General features: G+C 37.8%; 1 protein-coding gene across 1 annotated transcript in view; it reads left to right on the forward strand.

Annotated features, from left to right (window-relative positions):
• Positions 1-19,233, forward strand: part of UBE2R2 (ubiquitin conjugating enzyme E2 R2) — a 97,438-nt gene that overhangs the window by 60,653 nt on the left and 17,552 nt on the right. The window contains exon 2 of the mRNA XM_019966415.2: positions 9,575-9,661. Within this exon, the coding sequence (XP_019821974.1) occupies positions 9,575-9,661 (87 nt within the window). The remainder of the gene's footprint in view (positions 1-9,574; positions 9,662-19,233) is intronic.

The following is a 19,233-nucleotide window of genomic DNA, read 5'->3' on the forward strand; positions in this document are numbered from 1 at the left end:
ACACGACTGAGTGACTGAACTGAACTGATAAACTTTATTTTATTGATGAGGAAATTAGAGACACAAATAACTTACTTCGAAAAACACCTAGTAAGTGGGAGAGCCAGGATTCAAACCCAGGTGGTCTAGCTTCTTGAGCGGATGTTCTTTACTATTCTTTCATGCTGTTGCATTGGTGAATTTCATACATTCTTTATAAATTTTCATACTGCCATACTTAGTTACTCTGGAAGAATTTCTTTTAATATAGTAGTAGTCTAGGAAAACATTTTGGGGGACCTCAAGATTTTGACTAACTACTAAATTTTATAATTTTTAGAAAGGATAATCTAATTTCTCATAGAAATATGATAAGGAGGCTACATTTTCAAGCACCAGAGTTCCAGTCTTTTATGAAAATTTTTATAATCCTGTTTTATTCAAACATGCATTATATAACTGAGTGTGTGCTGTGTGTGCTTAGTTGCTTAGTCGTGTCTGACTCCTTGTGACCCCATGGACTATACCCTTCCAGGCTCTTTTGTCCTTGGGAATTCTCCAGGCAGGAATACTGGAGTGGGTTGACATGCCTTCCTCCAGGAGATCTTTCCAACCCGGGGATTGAACCCAGATCTCCCACATTGCAGGTGGTTTCTTTACTGTCTGAGTCACCAGGGAACCCCATATAACTATGTAATAAATACTAAAGCTTTCTAAAGTATATACAGATCTGGGAGATGAAACAGATAAAATGAAAAAGAAAAGAAACCACTTCTAACTTATGTCTGTTTTTTTATCCCATTCAGTTCATCTTTTACAGTGCTGTCCTAGAGTCATTTTTCTAGAATGCACATCTGGCCTTTTCTCTCTGTATGTATGGAAACCAACTGCAGTATTCTTGCCTAGAAAATTCGATGGACAGAGGAGCCTGGCAGACTATGCCCATAGGATCGCATAGAGTCGGAGATGATTGAGTTACTGAGCATGCGTGTACAGCTTTCCCCTGAAACCCCTAAACATGGCCTCAGCCTGCCTTCATCCAGTCTCCTGTAGTCAATCCACCAGCATCTCACTGCTGCACCTGCAGCTCCTTATTCTGTGCATTGGTGCCTTCTTGCTGTTTCCTCTGCTCTAATCTACTCAGGGAATTCCTTAAGACAACACCTAGCCATAGTACCAGTATGTTGTAGGCTTTCAAAGTATACAGTTTATTGGATTTTTAAAAATTCACAAGGTCATACAGCCATCATCACCATCTAACTCCAGTTTATTTCATCAACTCCAAAAGAAATCTCATATCCATTAGCAGTCAGGCTCAATTCTACTCTACCACCCGTAACTGCCTTTTATTATTCCTGGATACACTTCAGAATACTGTATTGCATTTAGTTGTCATGTCTTCTTTATAGTTTCCTCCAGTATTTGATGATTTCTCCATCTTTCTTTGTTTTTCATGACAGTTTTGAAAAGAACTGGTCAGATATTTTGTAGGATGTCCCTCCATTTGGGTTTGTTTAATGTTTTTCTCATGATTAGAAGGGTTATGGGTTTTGGGGTAAGAGCATCACCAAGATGGGCTGCATTTCTCATCACATCTTATCAGGAGGTCATGATTTCAATGATTTGACACCAGTGATGTTAATCTTATTCACTTGATTAAGGTGTTTTCTGCCAGGTTTCTCTACTGTAAAGTTAGTATTTCTTCCTTGCCCTACTGTATTCCTAGGAAGTGAGTCATTCAGTCCAGCCCACACTCCAGGGGGAGGGGAACTAAACTCCACCTCCTTAATGGGATATACCTATATATATATTATCTGGAGTGCTGCTGTAAGGAAGATTTGTCCCTTCCCTAATATTTTTTCACTCAATAATTTATACCAACATGCACTCATTTAAATTTATTTTTTACCTTGGTTTATCACCCAGTACTATAAATTGCTTTACATTTGGCCAGTAGGGGCTCTTTCAGGTTGGCTTCTATGGTGTTTGTTTTTGCTTTTTCTTTCAGGCACTGTAAGATGCTCCATGCTCATGCTGTATTTCACTCTCCCAGATCCAGTATCAAGTATTCCTCCAAATAGCCTTGATTCTTTTTATTAGAAAATGGTATTTTAGGAACTGCGTATTCTTGTTGCTATTAGGATGTGACTGCATTTGGGCTCCAGGTTTATTTTTGGCTGTGCTGGGCTTTCTCACCTTGCGGCGAGCAGGGACTATTCTCTAATTGAGGTGCACAGACTTCTTGTGGCAGTGGCTTCTCTCATTGCAGAGCACGGGCTCTAGTAGTTGTGGCGCATGGTCTTATTTGGGGCTTCCCAGGTGGCACTAATGGTAAAGAATCTGCCTGCCAGTGCAGGAGTCATGGGTTCAATCCCTGGGTCAGGAAGATGGCCTGGAGAAGGAAATGGCAACCCACTTCAGTATTCTTGCCAGGAGAATCCCACGGACAGAGGATCCTGGCGGGCTGCAGTCCATGGAGTCACAAAGAGTTGGATACAACTGAGCACAGCACAGTACAGCACAGGCTTACTTGCCCTGCAGCATGTGGGATCTCCCTGGACCGGGGATTGAACTGGTGTCCCCTGCGTTACAAATAATGGCAGATTCTTAAACCAGTGGACCACCAGGAACACCCCCCCCCCCCAGGAAACCTGCCCCCTTTTTAAAAATAAGCAGCTTTTTTTGTGATTTTAATGTACATATACTGTTCACCCATTTAAAGTACACAATTCAGCTGTTTCTAATATATTCATAAAATTTTGCAACCATAACCGTAAACAATTTTAGAACATTTTCCTCATCCCAAAAGTTCATGCGTCTATTTCCTCCCAATTTACCCTAGGCAACCACTAATCTCTCGTTTCATAAATATGTGGTCTTTTGTGACTGTCTTACTTCACATAGCTAATGTTTTTGTGGTTCATCTACATTGTAGTATGTGTCAGTACTTCATTCCTCTTTTCCTCTGCAGGGAAGCTGAGTCCTAACAACTGGACCACCAGGGAACTTCTGTATGTCATTCCTTTTAATTGTCATATAATATGCTAATGTATGGATATATAATGCCTTTTGTACATTCATTCCTCAGGTAATGGACACTTGGGGTTGTTCTACATTTTGTCTGTTATGCTGCTATGTACATTTCTGTACAAGTTCTTATGTAGTTCATTTCTCTTGGTCATATACCTGGTAGCGGATTTGCTCTGGCACAAGTTTATTCTTTCTAGGAACTGCTAGATTGTTTTTCAAAGTGACTACCATTTAGTATCCCCTTCAGCAATGTATAAAGCATTCTAATTTCATGACATCCTGGCCAACATTTTTTTTTTTATTATCTCTCTAACTATAGCCAGTAGTCAAATGATATCTCATTCTACTTTAAGAATGCACTTCCCTGATGGCTGATGATGATGAGTATCTCTTCATATGCATATTAGCCGTTTGTTTATATTCTTTGGAGAAATGTCTGTTCAGATACTGTGCCCATTTTTAAATTGAGTTCTTTCTCTTTATTACTGAGTTACAAGCATTCTTTATGTTTTCTAGGTATGTGTCCTTTATCAGATTTGCAAGTATTTACCTCCATTCTGTAGGTTGGTTGTCTTTTCATTTTCCTAATGATGGTTTTCATTCCTTCTGGTGTTCCTATTACATGTATCTCATACTTTTTGCATTTCCCACAGTCCTTGGATAGTCTGTTCTGGTCCATCCCACCCCAATTCTTTGTTCTCTTTGCTTTTCTGTTTTCAGGGATTCCATGCGTAATATCCTATAGTTCAGAGGGTTTTTTCCCTCAACCATGTCCAGTGTTAGAAAGCAGCCCATTAAGGCATTCTTCAGTGTTTTTATCTCTAGCATTTGACTTTGGTTCTTTCTTAGGATTTCCATCTCTCTGCTTATGTTGCCTATCTGTTTTTGCATACTGTCTACTTTGTCCATTGGAATCCTTAGAATATTAATCATAGTTGTTTTAAATTCTGATAATGCCTACATCCCTGTCATATCTGGTTGTGATAATTTGCTCTGTTTCTTCTTGTGTGATATATCCTTTTGTTATGCCTTGTAATTTTTTCTTGTAACTTAGCTGTGATATACTCTGTAAAGGAATATTCTGTAAGTATCTCAGTAATATAGTGGTGGGATGTGAGGCGAGGGGAAAGAGTTGTGTACTTCTGGGATTAGGTTTCAGCCTTTTAACGAGGCTTTGCCTCTGGACTATGAACTTTCAAGAGTTTCTCAATTTTTCTTTGCCCATGAGGTGGGATATTAGGGTTGGAGTTCTGTGTTTTTCTTCCCCTAGGTTAGTTATGCTTTGACAATAATCCTTCCAAGTTAGGTTCTAAGTAGTTTCTCCTGAGGGCAGGCCTGGTTAAAAGCAGAATCCTCTGGTGTATGTAAAAGGATTTAACTTCACTCCTTTGCGTGTGGATATCTAGTTGTCTTAGCATAATTTGTTGACAAGGCCTTTTCCGCATTGAATTGTCCTTATGTTATTACCAAACTGTCTTGATCACTATAGGTGTGTAGTATACTGGGGTTGGGAAGTATGAGTTGTCTCACTTTGTTTTTCTTTTTCAAGATTGTGTTAGCTATTCTGGATCCCCCAAGTGCCAATTTTGCCATTTCTGTAAAGGAGGTAGTGAAAAAGTTGACTTAAAATTCAACATTGAAAACTAAGATCATGGCATCCAGTCCCATCACTTCATGGCAAATAGATAATAGATGGGGAAACAATGGAAACAGTGACAGACTTTATTTTCTTGGGCTCCAGCATCACTGCAGATGGTGACTGCAGCCATGAAATTAAAAGATGTGCTTGCTCCTTGGAAGAGAGGCTATGACCAACCTAGATAGCATATAAAAAGCAGAGACATTACTTTGCTGACAAAGGTCCACCTAGTCAAAGCTTTGGTTTTTCCAGTAGTCACAAATGGATGTGAGAGTTGGACTACAGAGAAAGCTGAGTGCTGAAGACTCGATGCTTTTGAACTGTGGTGCTGGAGAAGACTCTTCAGAGTCCCTTGGACTCCAAGAGATGAAACCAGTCAATCCCTAAAGGAAATTAACCCTGAATATTCATTGGAAGGACTGATTTTGAAGCTGAAACTCCAATACTTTGGCCACCTGATGTGACTAACTGATCCACTAGAAAAGACTCTGATGCTGGGAAAGATTGAAGACTAGAGAAGAAGGGATGACAGAGGATGAGATGGTTGGATGGCATCACTGACTCATTGGACATGAGTTTGAGCAAGCTCCGGGAGTTGGTGATGGACGGGAAGCCTAGTGTGCTGCAGTCCATGGGGTTGCAAATAGTCAGACACAATTGAGCAACTGAACTGAAAAGAAGGTAGCAGAGATTTCCATACAGTCATGTTGAATGTGTAGATCAACTTGGGCAGGATTACCATCTTAAGAATATTAAAGCTTGCAATCCATGAACATGTGTGTGTGTGTATTTGCTCAGGCGTCTCCAGCCCTTTGTGACCCCGTGGACTGTAGCCCGCCAAGCTCCTCTGTCCATGGAATTTTCCAGGCAAGAATACTGGAGTGGGTTGCTATTTTCTTCTCTAAGGGAACTTCCCGACCCAGGCATCAAATTCATGTCTCCTGGGTCGCCTACATTGGCAGGCAGATTCTTTATCACTGTGCCATCTGGGAAACTACATGAACATGGATATTTAATATTTACTTAAGTCTTTAATTTCTTTTAAAAATGTTTTGTACTTTTTAGAGTGTGAGTTTTGCACACATTTTTGTTAAAGATTTTTTTGTTTTTATGTGAACCATTTTTAAAGTCTTTATTCTGGGTTTTTTGTTTATTTTTTAAGTATTTTGGGTTTTTTGGCCATGAGGCACATGGGATCTTACCTCCTCCATCAGGGATTGAACCCACACCCCCTGCATTGGAGGGTGAAGTCTTAACCACTGGACTGCCAGGGAAGTCCCAAGTTTTATACTTCTTGTTATTAAATTCATTCCTAAGTATTTATTATTTTTGTTGCTATTATAAATAGAATTTTCTTAATTTGATTTTGTTCAGGGATGCTGTATAGAAATATAATTGATGCTGATATTATAAATTTCATCTTGCAACTTTACTGATTTGCTATTCTAATATATTTATATTCTTTTGATTTTTTTGTATACAGGATTGTGTAGTTTACAAATAGAAATAACTTTGCTTCTTACTTTCTAACCAAGATGCCTTTTATTTCATTTGCTTGCCAGTTGCCCTGGCTAGCATCTCCTATACAGTGTTGAATACACGTGATCAGAGTGGACATTCCTGTATAATTTCTGAAATTCCTTAACCATTAAGTATAATATTAGTTGCAGTTTTGTTTACTAGATGTCCTTTGTTAAAGCAAGGAATTTCCCTTGTATTTCTAGTTTGTTGGGTATTTTCAGTCATGAAGGGGTGTTGAATTTTTGGAGTTATTTTCTATAATCAACATCATATAACTATACAGTTCAATTATTTATTGGTATAGAAATTACTTCTTTGTGTTCTTTAGTAGATTTATAATTATTATGCTGTGTATTTTTTAAATTTAATTTATTTATTTTTGACTGTGATGGCTCTTCACATCCAAATCACATTGGGATTTTCTCTAGTTGTGGGGAGTGGGGGCTACTCTCTAGTTGCTATGTGCATTGCAGTATCTTATCTTGTTGTGGAGCACAGGCTCTAGGGCATGTTGCCTTCAATAGTTGTGGCCAGTGGGCTAAGTAGTTGTAGCTCCCAGGCTCTAGAGCACAGGCTCAATAGTTGTGGCATATAGACTTAATTTCTTCATGCTGTGTGGGATCTTCTCAGATCAGGGATCAAACTTATGTCTCCTGCATTGGCAGGCAGATTCTTTACCACTGAGCCACCAGGGAAGCTCTTTTTTAAATTGGGAGGAAAAAGTTATAAACAAAAGGAACATTTATTGTATCTTCTGTATCTATCCTGTACTATATATTTATTTGTGCCCTTTCTTCATCTTGTTTCACATGGTAGTCAGTGTCCTTTCCTTTCAGCCTAAAGGACTCCCTTTAGTATTTCTTGCAGGTGACGTCTGCTAGTCATCATCTGCTAGTTCTCAGTTTTTGTTTACCTAGGAATGTTTTAATTTGCCTGTTTGAGTTTTGAGGAACAGTTTTGCTGGATATAGAATTCTCAATTGACAGATTTTGTTCTTTGTACTTTGAATGTTATTCCACTGCCTTCTGGCTTCCTAGTTTCTGGTGAGACAGCGTCTGTTTGTCAAAGGATTCTGTTTGATGGATCGTTTCTTTCTTGCTGCTTTTAAGATTCATTCTTTAGTTTTGAACAGTTTGATTATGATATATAGATAGATAGATAGATAGATGTGTATCTCTCTGAGTTTTTTCTCTTGGGAGTTTGTTGAGCTTTTGATTGTTAGAGTCATTGTTTTAATCAAATTTGGCAAATTTTTGGCCATTATTTCATTAAATGCTCTTTTTGCCTCTTTTGTTTCCTCTTCTGAGACTCTTAATATGTATATATTGATAACCTGGTGTCCCATAGGTCTCTGTTAGTTGCTTTTTATTTCTCTTAACTCAGACTGGTTAATCTAAACAGAGCTTGCTTCAGTTTCACTGATTCTTTTTTCTGTTTCATCAAATCTGCTGTTCAGCCTATCTAGCAGATTTTTAAAATTTCAGTTATTGTATTTTGCAGCTTTGTGGTTTATATTTGGTTCTTTTCCTCCAATGCTTTTTTTTTTGCTTGTTTTTTACAGTTTCTTCATGCTGATATGCTGAAAGATTTTCCATATACATTTCCTTATTTCTTTAGCCACGGTTTCTTTTAGTCTTTGAAATATATTTAATACAGCTGATTTAAAGTCTTTTTTCTAATAAATATTTTGACCTTCCAGTTTCTGTTGGTTGCTGTTTTTACCCTTTGTATGTGCCATACTTTCTTTTCATGTTTTGTAATATTTTGTTGAAAACTGGATGCTTAAAATAATATATTGTGGCAACAAGATTTTGGTTGTTGTTGTTTGTTGTAGTTGCTTCCTTATGTAATGACTTTTCTGACCTAATTCTGAAACGTCTGTGTTTTTGGTTGTGTGTGGCCAGTAAAGTCTTCACTTGGTTAGCTTAGTGGTCACCCAGTGATTGGGCAGAAGTTTCCCTTATTAAGTGAAATGCAATTATATTCCTGGAATCAACAAACCTCCTTGGCATTTTAGAGGAGCTCTGTGTGCATTTGGGGGCATGCCTTTAACACTCAGCTAGGTAGTTGCAAATTCAGTCTAGCCCTCACTTCCTGCTCGTGCAGATCTCAGGTTCACCAGAGATGCTAGTTGAAGGCCATCTAATGACCTCTCGTGACTTTTCTGAGCGTATGCATAGCTGAGGCATATTCATGGCCCTATACATTGGCCTGATCTTCTAGTTAGAAATTGGTCAGAGATTTTCAAAGCCATACAGGCATTTCATATCCCACCCTTTTCCTATTAAAATAGTTGTTGAATCTGTTTGACCTGCTGAGTCCCTGGTGGCTCAGATGGTAAAGAATCCACCTGCAATGTAGGAGACTTGGGTTTGATCCCTGGGTTGGGACAATCTTCTGGAGATCTTTTAACTAGAGCAAGTTAAAATACCACAAAGTTTACTATAAAAACCAGTTCAGCTATTTTCCTTGAATAGATCCTCCCTGAATTGCTACAAGCCTCACATGATTTTGTAGATTTTGAAGAAGTTGATTCTTAAAATTTTTGCTATTTTTCTCATTGCTTTTATTGAAGACAGAAGTTTTGAGGATCCTTACTGCCATTTTCACTGCTTATCCTCAGCTGTACTCTCAGCTTGTCCTTTCATTCCCGTCCTCATTCCCTTTTACTGGTACAGTTAGATGAGACTTTGTTTGAATTTATTCATATTTGAAATGTGGGATTCTACTGAGGACATTCACTGTAACTGTATTTACAATAGCAAAAGAGTGCAAAACCAATATGTTCCAAAATAAGGAAATAGGTTTTTTAAAATGGTTCGTCTATATATCCATATGATGGAAACATCTTGCAAATACTAACAATCATACATACAAAGGAAAATGTTTATGATATAATACAGATGGAAAGAAACAGTATAAATACAATAATTGAAAATAAGCTTTGTAAAAAGATAAGCATACTTGAGCATGAAAAACTCCTGGAAGAGCCGTATCAAAATGATAGCATTTGTTACTCCTTGGTGGTAGGTAAATGGTGTTAAGTAAAACAAATTATCTTTGTTCTATATTATACCATAGGTCATATTAATTGTTACTAATATAAAATGCAGCCATTAATGTGACACATATTAAACTTATTCATGTTTATTCAATTAAAAATTATATAACTGTTGAGCATTGGCAATTTAACATAAATTTTTATAAATATTTAAAGAGATAGTTGTAAAAACATGCTAATAACCCTAGCATTGGGGCTAACAAAATATATATGAACTATTTTAATCTCCAGAATTTATGGTGTAGAAAGATGTTCAGTTTCATTGGAGTATATTAGGGTGAATTGTTAGGCAGATAAGTAACCTGTAGTCTTACTTATTAGCATTTCATTTTTTTTCTTTTTAGGCGCATATTAAATTTCCTATTGACTACCCATATTCACCACCTACCTTCAGATTCTTGACCAAAATGTGGCACCCCAACATTTATGAGGTAAGAGATGTCTATCATGAATTTCTTTGAAGATTTGACTTTTTGATACTGTCCTTTAAAATACCTCCATAGCTCAGTATACTGTGGTGACAAAGAACTATTCGTGGCTTTTATTATACCAGTGTATATTATGGTTAGGGCTTTCCAGGTGTCTCAGTGGTAAAGAATCCTCCTGCCAGGACAGGGGACTCAGGAGCCACAAGTTCAATCTCTGGGTTGGGAAGTTCCCCTGCAGTAGGAAATGGCAATCCACTCCAGTATTCCTGCCTGGAGAATTCCATGGACAGAGGAACCTGCCGGTCTACTGTCCATGGGGTTGCAAAGAGCTGGACATGACTGAGCACACACTGTTCCATATTACGGTTAATTTAAGATTGAGACTTTAACCAGCTTTGCTGCTCATTGCTAAGATTATAATTCCTATGTGTTTACTAATTTAAAATTTAGTAAAGTTATACAAATTTATTTGTGTACCTGTTCCCTAGCTTCACAGACTCTAGCTTCACAATTTGTCACTTTGATCAGAGATTCAGCTTTTGGGTGAAGGGAGTGGGAATCATTTGTACTGGTCTCCTTTAAGGAGTTGCTGCATACCAGTTGAGTCTCTTCTGAAATAAATTCAAGGTTAGGGTCTTCTGTTGGACAAGTGCACATGCCTGGGAAAACAATTTCTAGCTTTTTTGATGAAATGTACTTAGCTTTGTGCTAAGTTTTAAGGATCCTGAAATGATTCCTTATGTTTCTTGGGGTATATGTCAAGGCCCACTGATAAATCCTTTGAGTTTACTCCTTTACCATTCTGTAGTCTGTTTCATTACAGTAGGGCTCTGAAGTTGTAGCTGAGGCCCAAGCATTAAATTTGTTTTTTAAAATTTGCAACTTTAGTAATATAGTTTTGGGGGGGGTGGTTTGGTCACGTGTATATTGGCAAGCTCCTGTGCTCCAGAAATAGAGCTATAAGGCCTTTACTTATTCTATAGTGCTGAATTTTGGATCTCAATCTATATAAAGAACACCTTGGAGCAGCATTATTGTTTTTCACAATCTGCTTTTTTCTGTAAGTCATTATCTTCATTTTTCTTTTCTTAAAACAGGACAGAGAGTGCTCAAAAGGTGATAGATTGTAGCATTTCCAGAAATAAGCTCTCAGAATATTGTTTTCTTTAGTATCTTTAGTATTCGACATAACCATAATACAAACAACATTGAATGTGTTATACCATTCTGTATGACAAAGTTATCCTGTTGCAGGAGAGAGACTATAGAAACATTTCACTCACTGTTTCATAAGTTAAAACTGAGTTCAGTTAATACCGAAATATTTTTGTATCTGTCTCCATTTAATAATCAGAAATTCTTGCCTTCAAAACTAGGTGGTATATATAGGCTTTAGATAATAAAAGAGAAATGAAAACAACATTGAATGTGTCATACTGTTTATGCAACAAATATATACCTTGTCTTGCCACTGAGAATGCATTCATGTTAGAGCCACACACTTGCCTGTTTCCATCTCATTTATCTAATTCTCAAACTTTTGTCAAAAAAGAAAAAAAGCATGATAAAGGAACCAAAGCTTTTTCAGAAGAAAGTGTAGGTAGATATAGTCCCCTTTCCATTGCTTTTTCACCACTTAGGTAGGCAATCTGGAGAAGGCAATAGCACCCCACTCCAGTACTCTTGGCTAGAAAAGCCCATGGATGGAAGAGCTTGGTAAGCTGCAGTCCATGGGGTCGCTAAGAGTCGGACCTGACTGAGCGACTTCACTTTCACTTTTCACTTTCATGCATTGGAGAAGGAAATGGCAACCCACTCCAGTGTTCTTGCCTGGAGAATCCCAGGGATGGGGGAGCCTGGTGGGCTTCCGTCTATGGGGTCTCATAGAGTCGGACACAACTGAAGCGACTTAGCAGCAGCAGCAGCAGCAGCAGCAGGTAGGCAGTCTAGTTCTGTCTCTTAAGATTTAGCATTGGATCATTATTTTTAGAAATATTTTTCATATTCATAAAAATTTTAGCAGTAAAATAATGTATGCATATCTTATGAATATGCAGTTGTTTACCATGCTGTATAAGTTGTTTGTAAACAAGTGTTAGGATAGTTAAGCATTAAATTTGATGTAATCAAATGAGTCACAAGAGACTTTTGCTCACATTTGTTAATTTACTTTGCTACATTCTGGAAAGGTATCAGAATTGAACTTGGGGGCCCAAGTATGTATTTGTGATTTTAGACATTAGAGCTCATGGTTCTTAGCCAAAGGGATGGGATATTCTTGGAGATTGCTCTCTACTCATCCATCTATGTTGTCACCTAGAAACACAACAGACCTCATTGTCAAATTATTCTAGTCACCAAATTGTTTACTACAGAATTATTTTTAATAGAACTGGGGTTGAAATGGGGGAATAGTGACAACAATATCAACAGCAACAAAACAATACTAAAGCAAAAGCCTACTCAAATACTAAAATATATGAATTGATGAGTTTTTTATGTATTAACTTTGTGAGCATTAAAAATATCGTAAGGACTATTTTTAGTAGAAAATAGTTTATCAGGTTTTTAAAAACTAGAGCTTTGGTACAGTTTTGTTAAATACATTCACAGATATTACTGTAGCCCCCAAATTTATAAATAAACTGCTGTGTTATCAATTGCAACATTTCTTTTATCATTGCCACATTTGTGAAATTTATAAATACCAAGGGGAAACTTGGAGAACAAAAGAAATTTAATATGAACTTGTCAGCAATGACCATGCTGCACAGTTGACTCCTTTTTACTTTATATAATATGTTGAGTGATCTCAGTAACAGTTTGCCTGGTTACATGTGTTGTGTGTGTTCAGAAGTAGATAACCAGTGAAGCCCATTTGCTTCACAAATCATGTATTCAAATGAAGTTTTTGTACACAAACTCTTCAGTATGAACTTCACAGCTATGGCAACTCAAAATCTCACTGCTCTTAGTATTTATTATTCATTTTACTTCTCAGAACTGCCTTTCTCAAAGCTTAGAACTTCTCCCTCCCCCCTCCTTTTTTTTTTTTTTTTTTTTAAAGATTTATTTATTTTTGGCTGTGGTGGGTCTTTGTTGTTGGCACCTAGACTTTCTCTAGTTGCAACAGGCAGTGGCTACTTTTTGTTGTGATGCGCAGGCTCCTCACTGGGGTGGCTTCTCCAGCTTCAGTAGTTGTGGTTTGCAGGCTCTAGTGCACTGGCTCAGTAGTTGTGGCTTATGGGCTTAGTTGCTTCACAGAATGTGGAATTTTCCCGGCCCGGGGATCAAACCCTTGTCACCTCCTCATAACCTGCAAATATTTCCTCTCATATGTATCGATTGTTTTTTTTCCATTTTCTTTGATAATGTCCTTTGCACAAAAGTGCTTAATTTTGATGGAGAGATCTAGTTTATCTTGTTTATGTATGCTTTTGGTGTCATACCTAAAAGTCCATTGCTAAATCCAAGGTCATGAAGATTTTAAACACACACATAGACAGAAACAGACACACTTTTATAAAAAGACTTTATGATTTAGGCTCTTGGATCTTTGTTCCATTTTGAGTTAATTTTGTATATGGTATGAGGTAGGAGTTCAACTTCATTCTTTTTGAAATCCAGTCCCAGCATCATTTGCTAAAGAGACTGTTCTTTCCCCATTGGATGAGCTTACCATCTTATCAGAAATCAATTGGTCATGTTGTATGAATCTGTGTAGACTCTCATTTCTGTTGCCTTGACTCTCATTTCTGTTGCCTTGATCTATATATCTGTCATGCCAGTCCTAAACTGTCTTATTCTCTGTAGCTCTATAGTAAGTTTTGAAATCAGGAAGTATGAATCCTTCAACTTTATTATTATTTTCCAAGATTGTTTTGGCTTTTGTGAGTCCCTTAAATTTCCTTATAAATTTTATGGGCAGTTTGTCAGTTTCTACAAAAAGGGAAGCTAGGGTTTTGATTGGGATTGGATTGAATCTGTAGATCATACTGGGGAATATTGCCAACATTAAGTCTTCCTACCCATGAATATAGACTGTTTTTCTTTTTTTTTTAAGGTCGTCTTTAATTTCTTTGAGCAGTGTTTTGTAATTTTCTTTGTACAGGACTTTCACCTCCCTGGTTAGATTTATTGCTAAGATGTTTTATTCTTTTAGAGGCCATTGTAAATGGAATTTTTTGCTTAACTTGTTTTTTAGATTGTTCATCACCAGTGTGTAAAAATGAAACTGATTAAAAAATTTTTGTTTTATTTATTTTTGCCATGCTACAAGGCTTGTGAAATCTTAGTTCCCTTACCAGGGATTGAACCCAGGTCCTAGGCAGTGAAAGTGCAGAGTCCTAACCTTTGTCCATGGGATTTTTCAGGCAAGAGTACTGGAGTGGGTTCCCATGCCCTCCTCCAGAGATGCCTCCACTGAAATTTCAAAAATCCCAAAATGAACTGATTTGAGTGTTGATCTTGTATCCTACAACTTTGTTGAATTGATTATCTCTAGTAATTTTCTTGTGAGTTCTTTGGAATTTTCTTTGACTTTTACAATAGAAATGGATTTACTTCTTCCTTTTCAATTTGTATACTTGCAGAATTTTTCTTACTTGGCTCTGGCTACTACTTCCAGTACATTGTAAATAGCAGTGGTAAAAGTGGGTGCCCTTTGTCTTATTTCTGATCTTAGGAAAGTTTTCACCATTGAGGATGTTAGCTGTGGGTTGGTTTTTTGTTTTCTTAAATTTATCATCTTAATATAACTCCCTTTTACAGTTTTAAGATAGCTGGGAAGTATGATTTTCTGAGTGTGTTTATTGTGAGTGAGTGAGTGTTGGGTCTTGTCAAGTGCTTTGCCTGAATCAGTTGAGATACCCATCTTTTTTTTTTTTTTTAATGGAAACAAGGGCATTTTGTTTATTCTTAACCATATTTTTATTCCAAGTTAAATCCAGCAGGTGAAACTGATTGCTCTCTTCCAGTGATCTGGGCTCAAAAGACAAACACAACTGCTCACGTCTTCATTGAATTCACTGATGATGAGACTTTACTGGAACTGTCCATCCTGCTGTTGCTCTTTTAGGGTTGTTGTAAAATTGGTGCTATTGTTTAGTCACTGAGTTGTGTCCGACTCTTGCGACCCCATGGACTGTAGCCCTCCAGGCTCCTTTGTCCATGAGATTTTTCAGGCAAGAATAATGGAGTGGGTTACCATGTCCTCCTCCAGAGATGCTCATCTTTTGATATGTCATTTCTACGTACATGACTGTTTATATCATTTCACTACTCAGAAATTTTACTTAACACACACACTAAACTGTGAACAAAGTAACATACTCCTCTGTTCTATTTTTCATTCAAACTGTGTTCTTCACTCCTGTGGTAGGTAGAACAATGCTCCCACAGAGATGTCTGCATTGTAATCCCTGGAATCTGTGATATGCACCTTCACATGTTAAGAAGACTTAGGCTTGCTTATCAGGTGACCTTGAACTGAGATTATTCTGGATAATCTAGGTGGTCCCAGTGTAATCACAAGTTCCATTAAAGAAGGGGTCCCCAATCCCTGGGCCTTTTAGGAACCAGGCCACAGAGCAGGAGGTGGGTGAGCAAGCCCCCACGTGATGGGCAAGCAAGCCAAGCTTCATCTGTATTTACAGCTGCTCCCCATTGCTCACATTATTGCTCGAGCATTAGATTCTCATAGGAGTGCAGAGCCTACTGTGCTTGAGTCATTCCAAAATCACCCGTCACCCCCACCCCTTTGAAATTGAAGTCATTCAGTCATGTCCGACTCTTTGCAACCCACTTTAGCCTGCCAGGATCCTCTGTCCATGGGATTTTCCAGGCAAGAATACTGGAGTGGGTTGCCATTTCGTTCTCCAGGAGATCTTTCCAACCCAGGGATTGAACCCAGGTCTCTTGCATTGTAGGGAGACACTTTACCATCTGACCCACCAGGGAAGTCTAAATATTTCTTTGAACCCCTTTTTTTGGAGGGGAGGGTGGCAGCAAGAATACTGGAGTGATCTTCCCCACCCAGGGATTGAACCCGGGTCTCCCGCATTGTAGGCAGATGCCTTACCGTTGGAACCACCAGGGAAGTTTCCCCACCCCTGGTCATGGAAAATTGTCTTCCGCCAAACCAGTTCCAGGTGTCAAAAAAGTTGGGGAACACTGCCTTAAAGTGGCGGAGAAGACAATGGCACCCCACTCCAGTACTCTTGCCTGGCAAATCTCATGGACGGAGGAGTCTGGTAGGCTGCAGTCCATGGGGTCGCTAGGAGTCGGATACGACTGAGAGACTTCACTTTCACTTTTCACTTTCATGCATTGGAGAAGGAAATGGCAACCCACTCCAATGTTCTTGCCTAGAGAATCCCAGGGACGGGGGGGGGAGCCTGGTGGGCTGCCATCTCTGGGATCGCAGAGTCGGACACGACTGAAGTGACTTAGCAGCAGCAGCAGCCTTAAAGTGGAAGAGGTAGGGTAGAAAGAAAATCAGTGAGAAGGACATGTGACTTTAGAAGAAAGGCTCCAAAAATGCAGCATTGCTTCCTTTTGAGGATTAGAGGAAGAGGGCCAAGAACAAAAGAATGTGGGTGGCCTTTAGAAGCCAGAAAGGGCAAGGAAAGGGATTCTTCCCTGGAGCCCCCAGTAAGGAATGTGTTGCTACCCACACAGTTGACTTTAACCCTGTGGAGAGCAGTGTCAAGCTTAGACCTACAAGACTGTAAAATAATAAATTTGTGTTGTTTTCAGCTAATTTTGTGGTAATTGGTGTAATAGTACAAAATAAATATAACTACCCAAACATATTTCTGATGTTGGTTTATTTTTTCAGGCAATCTCATGTCTAAATTTCCTTTAGGTTATTAAAATTGAAATCATTATTGAAAGCTTCTTACAACCTTTAAGCCTTTCATTTTTCTTCCAAAGCACCTCCTAGGTGTCCTCTCCAAATATGTCTAGTTTCTCTCTCCTCGTTTCTATAGTGTTTTTTTTTTTTTTAACTTTTTCATGTTACTAACATTAATACAAAGTTTTGGAATATAGTACTTGACATTGATGTTATTGAAATTTTATTCTGCTTTTTAAAATGTTCTGTTATCGTGGTGTGTGTGTGTGCATGTATGTAAATTTGGTTTATATATAAGATTTATTCTACTTTATATGATTATACCTCTCTTTTTAAACATTTGAATCTTTTATTTTAAACCAATAGGCTACTACATCTTTCTCAGTGTTTTCTGTTAACAGTCTCTATTGCATATGAGAGAGTCCATGTGTGTTTTAACTTAGCACTTGTGAATTAGATCCTATAATTTAAATTTATGAACCAGAATATTATACATAGTGGTGAGTTCTTCTATCCATATACCAAGGGAGTTATATATAATTGTTAGGAGGCATGTATCAATTTATATAAACCATACTTATTGAAGCCAGTCATTGATATTAAAGGTGATGATTATAGCTTCTCTGTAGACAGGTTATAGGCAGATTTTCTTTTTTAAAAAAATTGGGGTATATTTGCTTCACAACATTGTGTTAATTTCTGCTGCACAATGAAGTGAATCAGCTATATATAAACATATATTCCCTCCCTCTTGGACCTCCCTTCCTTTTTCCACACCCTCTACCCCCATCCCACCCATCCAGGTCACCATAGAGCACCCAGCTAAGCTTCCTGCACTATTACAGCAGGTTCCCACTAGTGATCTATTTTACACATGGTAGGGTATCTATGTCAGTTCCAATCTCTCAATTCATTCCTCCCTTCCCCCACCCATGTTCACACATCCATTTTCTTCATCTGTCTCTGTTCCTGCCCTGCAAATATGTACAATTTTTCTACATTCCACATATATGCATTAATATATGGTATTTTTCTCTGACTTCATTCTTTGTGACAGTCTCTAAATCCATCCACATCTCTACAAATGACCCAATTTCATTCTTTTTTTATGACCAAATAATATTCTATTGTGTGTGTGTGTGTATGTGTGTGTGTGTGTGTGTGTATATATATATATAAAATATATATATGTGGTGGTGGTGTTTAGTCACTAAGTTGTGTCTAACTCTTGCGACCTCTTGGACCCACCAGACTCCTCTGTCCATGGGGTTTTTAAGGCAAGAATACTGGAGTGGGTTGCCATTTCCCTTTCCCAACCCAGGGATCAAACCTGTGTTTCCTACATTGACAAGTGGATTCTTTACCACTGAGCCACGTATATATATATATATATATACCACATCTTTTTAAATCCATTTATCTGTTGATGGACATCTAGTTTGCTTGCATGTTGTGACTATTGTAAATAGTGTGCTGCAGTGAACATGGGGTTGCCTGTGTCTTTTTGAATTATGGTGTTCTCAGGGTATTTGCCCAGTAGTGGGGTTGCTGGGTCGTATGGTAGTTCTATTTTCAGTTTTTTTTAAGGAACCTCCATACTGTTCTCTATAGCGGCTGTATCAATTTACATTCCCACCAATAGTGCAAAAGTGTTCCCTTTTTCTCCACACCCTTTTTAGCATTTATTATTTGTAGATTTTTTGATGATGGTTGTTCTGACTGGTGTGAAGTGATACCTCATTGCAGTTTTGATCTGAATTTCTCTAATAATTAGTGATGTTGAGCATCTTTTCATGTGCCTCTTGGCCATTTGTATGTCTTTTTGAGAGAAATGTCTATTTAGGTCTTCTGCCCATTTTTTGATTGGGTTGTTTAGGGTTTGTTTTTCTTTTGATATTGAGCTACATGAGCTGTTTGTATATTCTGGAGTAATCCCTTGTCAGTTGCTTTGTTTGCAAATATTTTTTACCATTCTCAAGGTTGTCTTTTCATCTTGTTTATGGTTTCCTTTGCTCTGTGAAAGCTTTTAAGTTTAATTAGATTTGTTTAGTTTTTGTTTCATTATTCTAGGGAGTGGATACAAAAAAATCTTCTGTGATTTGTACCCAAGAGTGTTCTTCCTATGTTTTCCTTTAAGAGTTTTATAGTGTACCATCTTACATTTAGGTCTATAATCCGTTTTGAGTTTATTTTTGTGAATGGTGTTAGTGTTCTAATTACATTCTTTTACATGTAGCTATCCGGTTTTTCCAGGAGCATTTACCAAAAAGACTGTCTTTTCTCTGTTGTATATTCTTAGCCCCTTTGTCACAGATTACGTGACCCTGACCATAGGTACATGGGTTTATCTCTGGGCTTTCTCTCCTGTTCATTGATCTATAGGTCTATTTTTGTGCTAGTTCCATACCATCTTGATTACTGTAACCTTGTAGTATAGTCTGAAATCAGGGAGCCTGATTCCTCCAACTTCGCTTTTTCTCAAAATTGCTTTGACTATTTGGGATCTATTTTGTTTCCATACAAATTATAAAGTTTGTGTTCTAATTCTGTGAAAAATGCCATTGGTATATTTGATAGGGATTACATTGAATTTGTAAATTGTTTTAGGGTAGTATAATCATTTTCACAGTATTGATTCTTCCTATCCACGAACATGGTATATCTTTCCATCTGTTTGTGTTATCTTTGATTTCTTTCATCATTGTCTTCTTGTTTTCTGAGT

Source organism: Bos indicus, chromosome 8 (assembly GCF_029378745.1).
Source record: "Bos indicus isolate NIAB-ARS_2022 breed Sahiwal x Tharparkar chromosome 8, NIAB-ARS_B.indTharparkar_mat_pri_1.0, whole genome shotgun sequence".
In the NCBI taxonomy this organism is placed as follows: Eukaryota; Metazoa; Chordata; class Mammalia; order Artiodactyla; family Bovidae; genus Bos; species Bos indicus.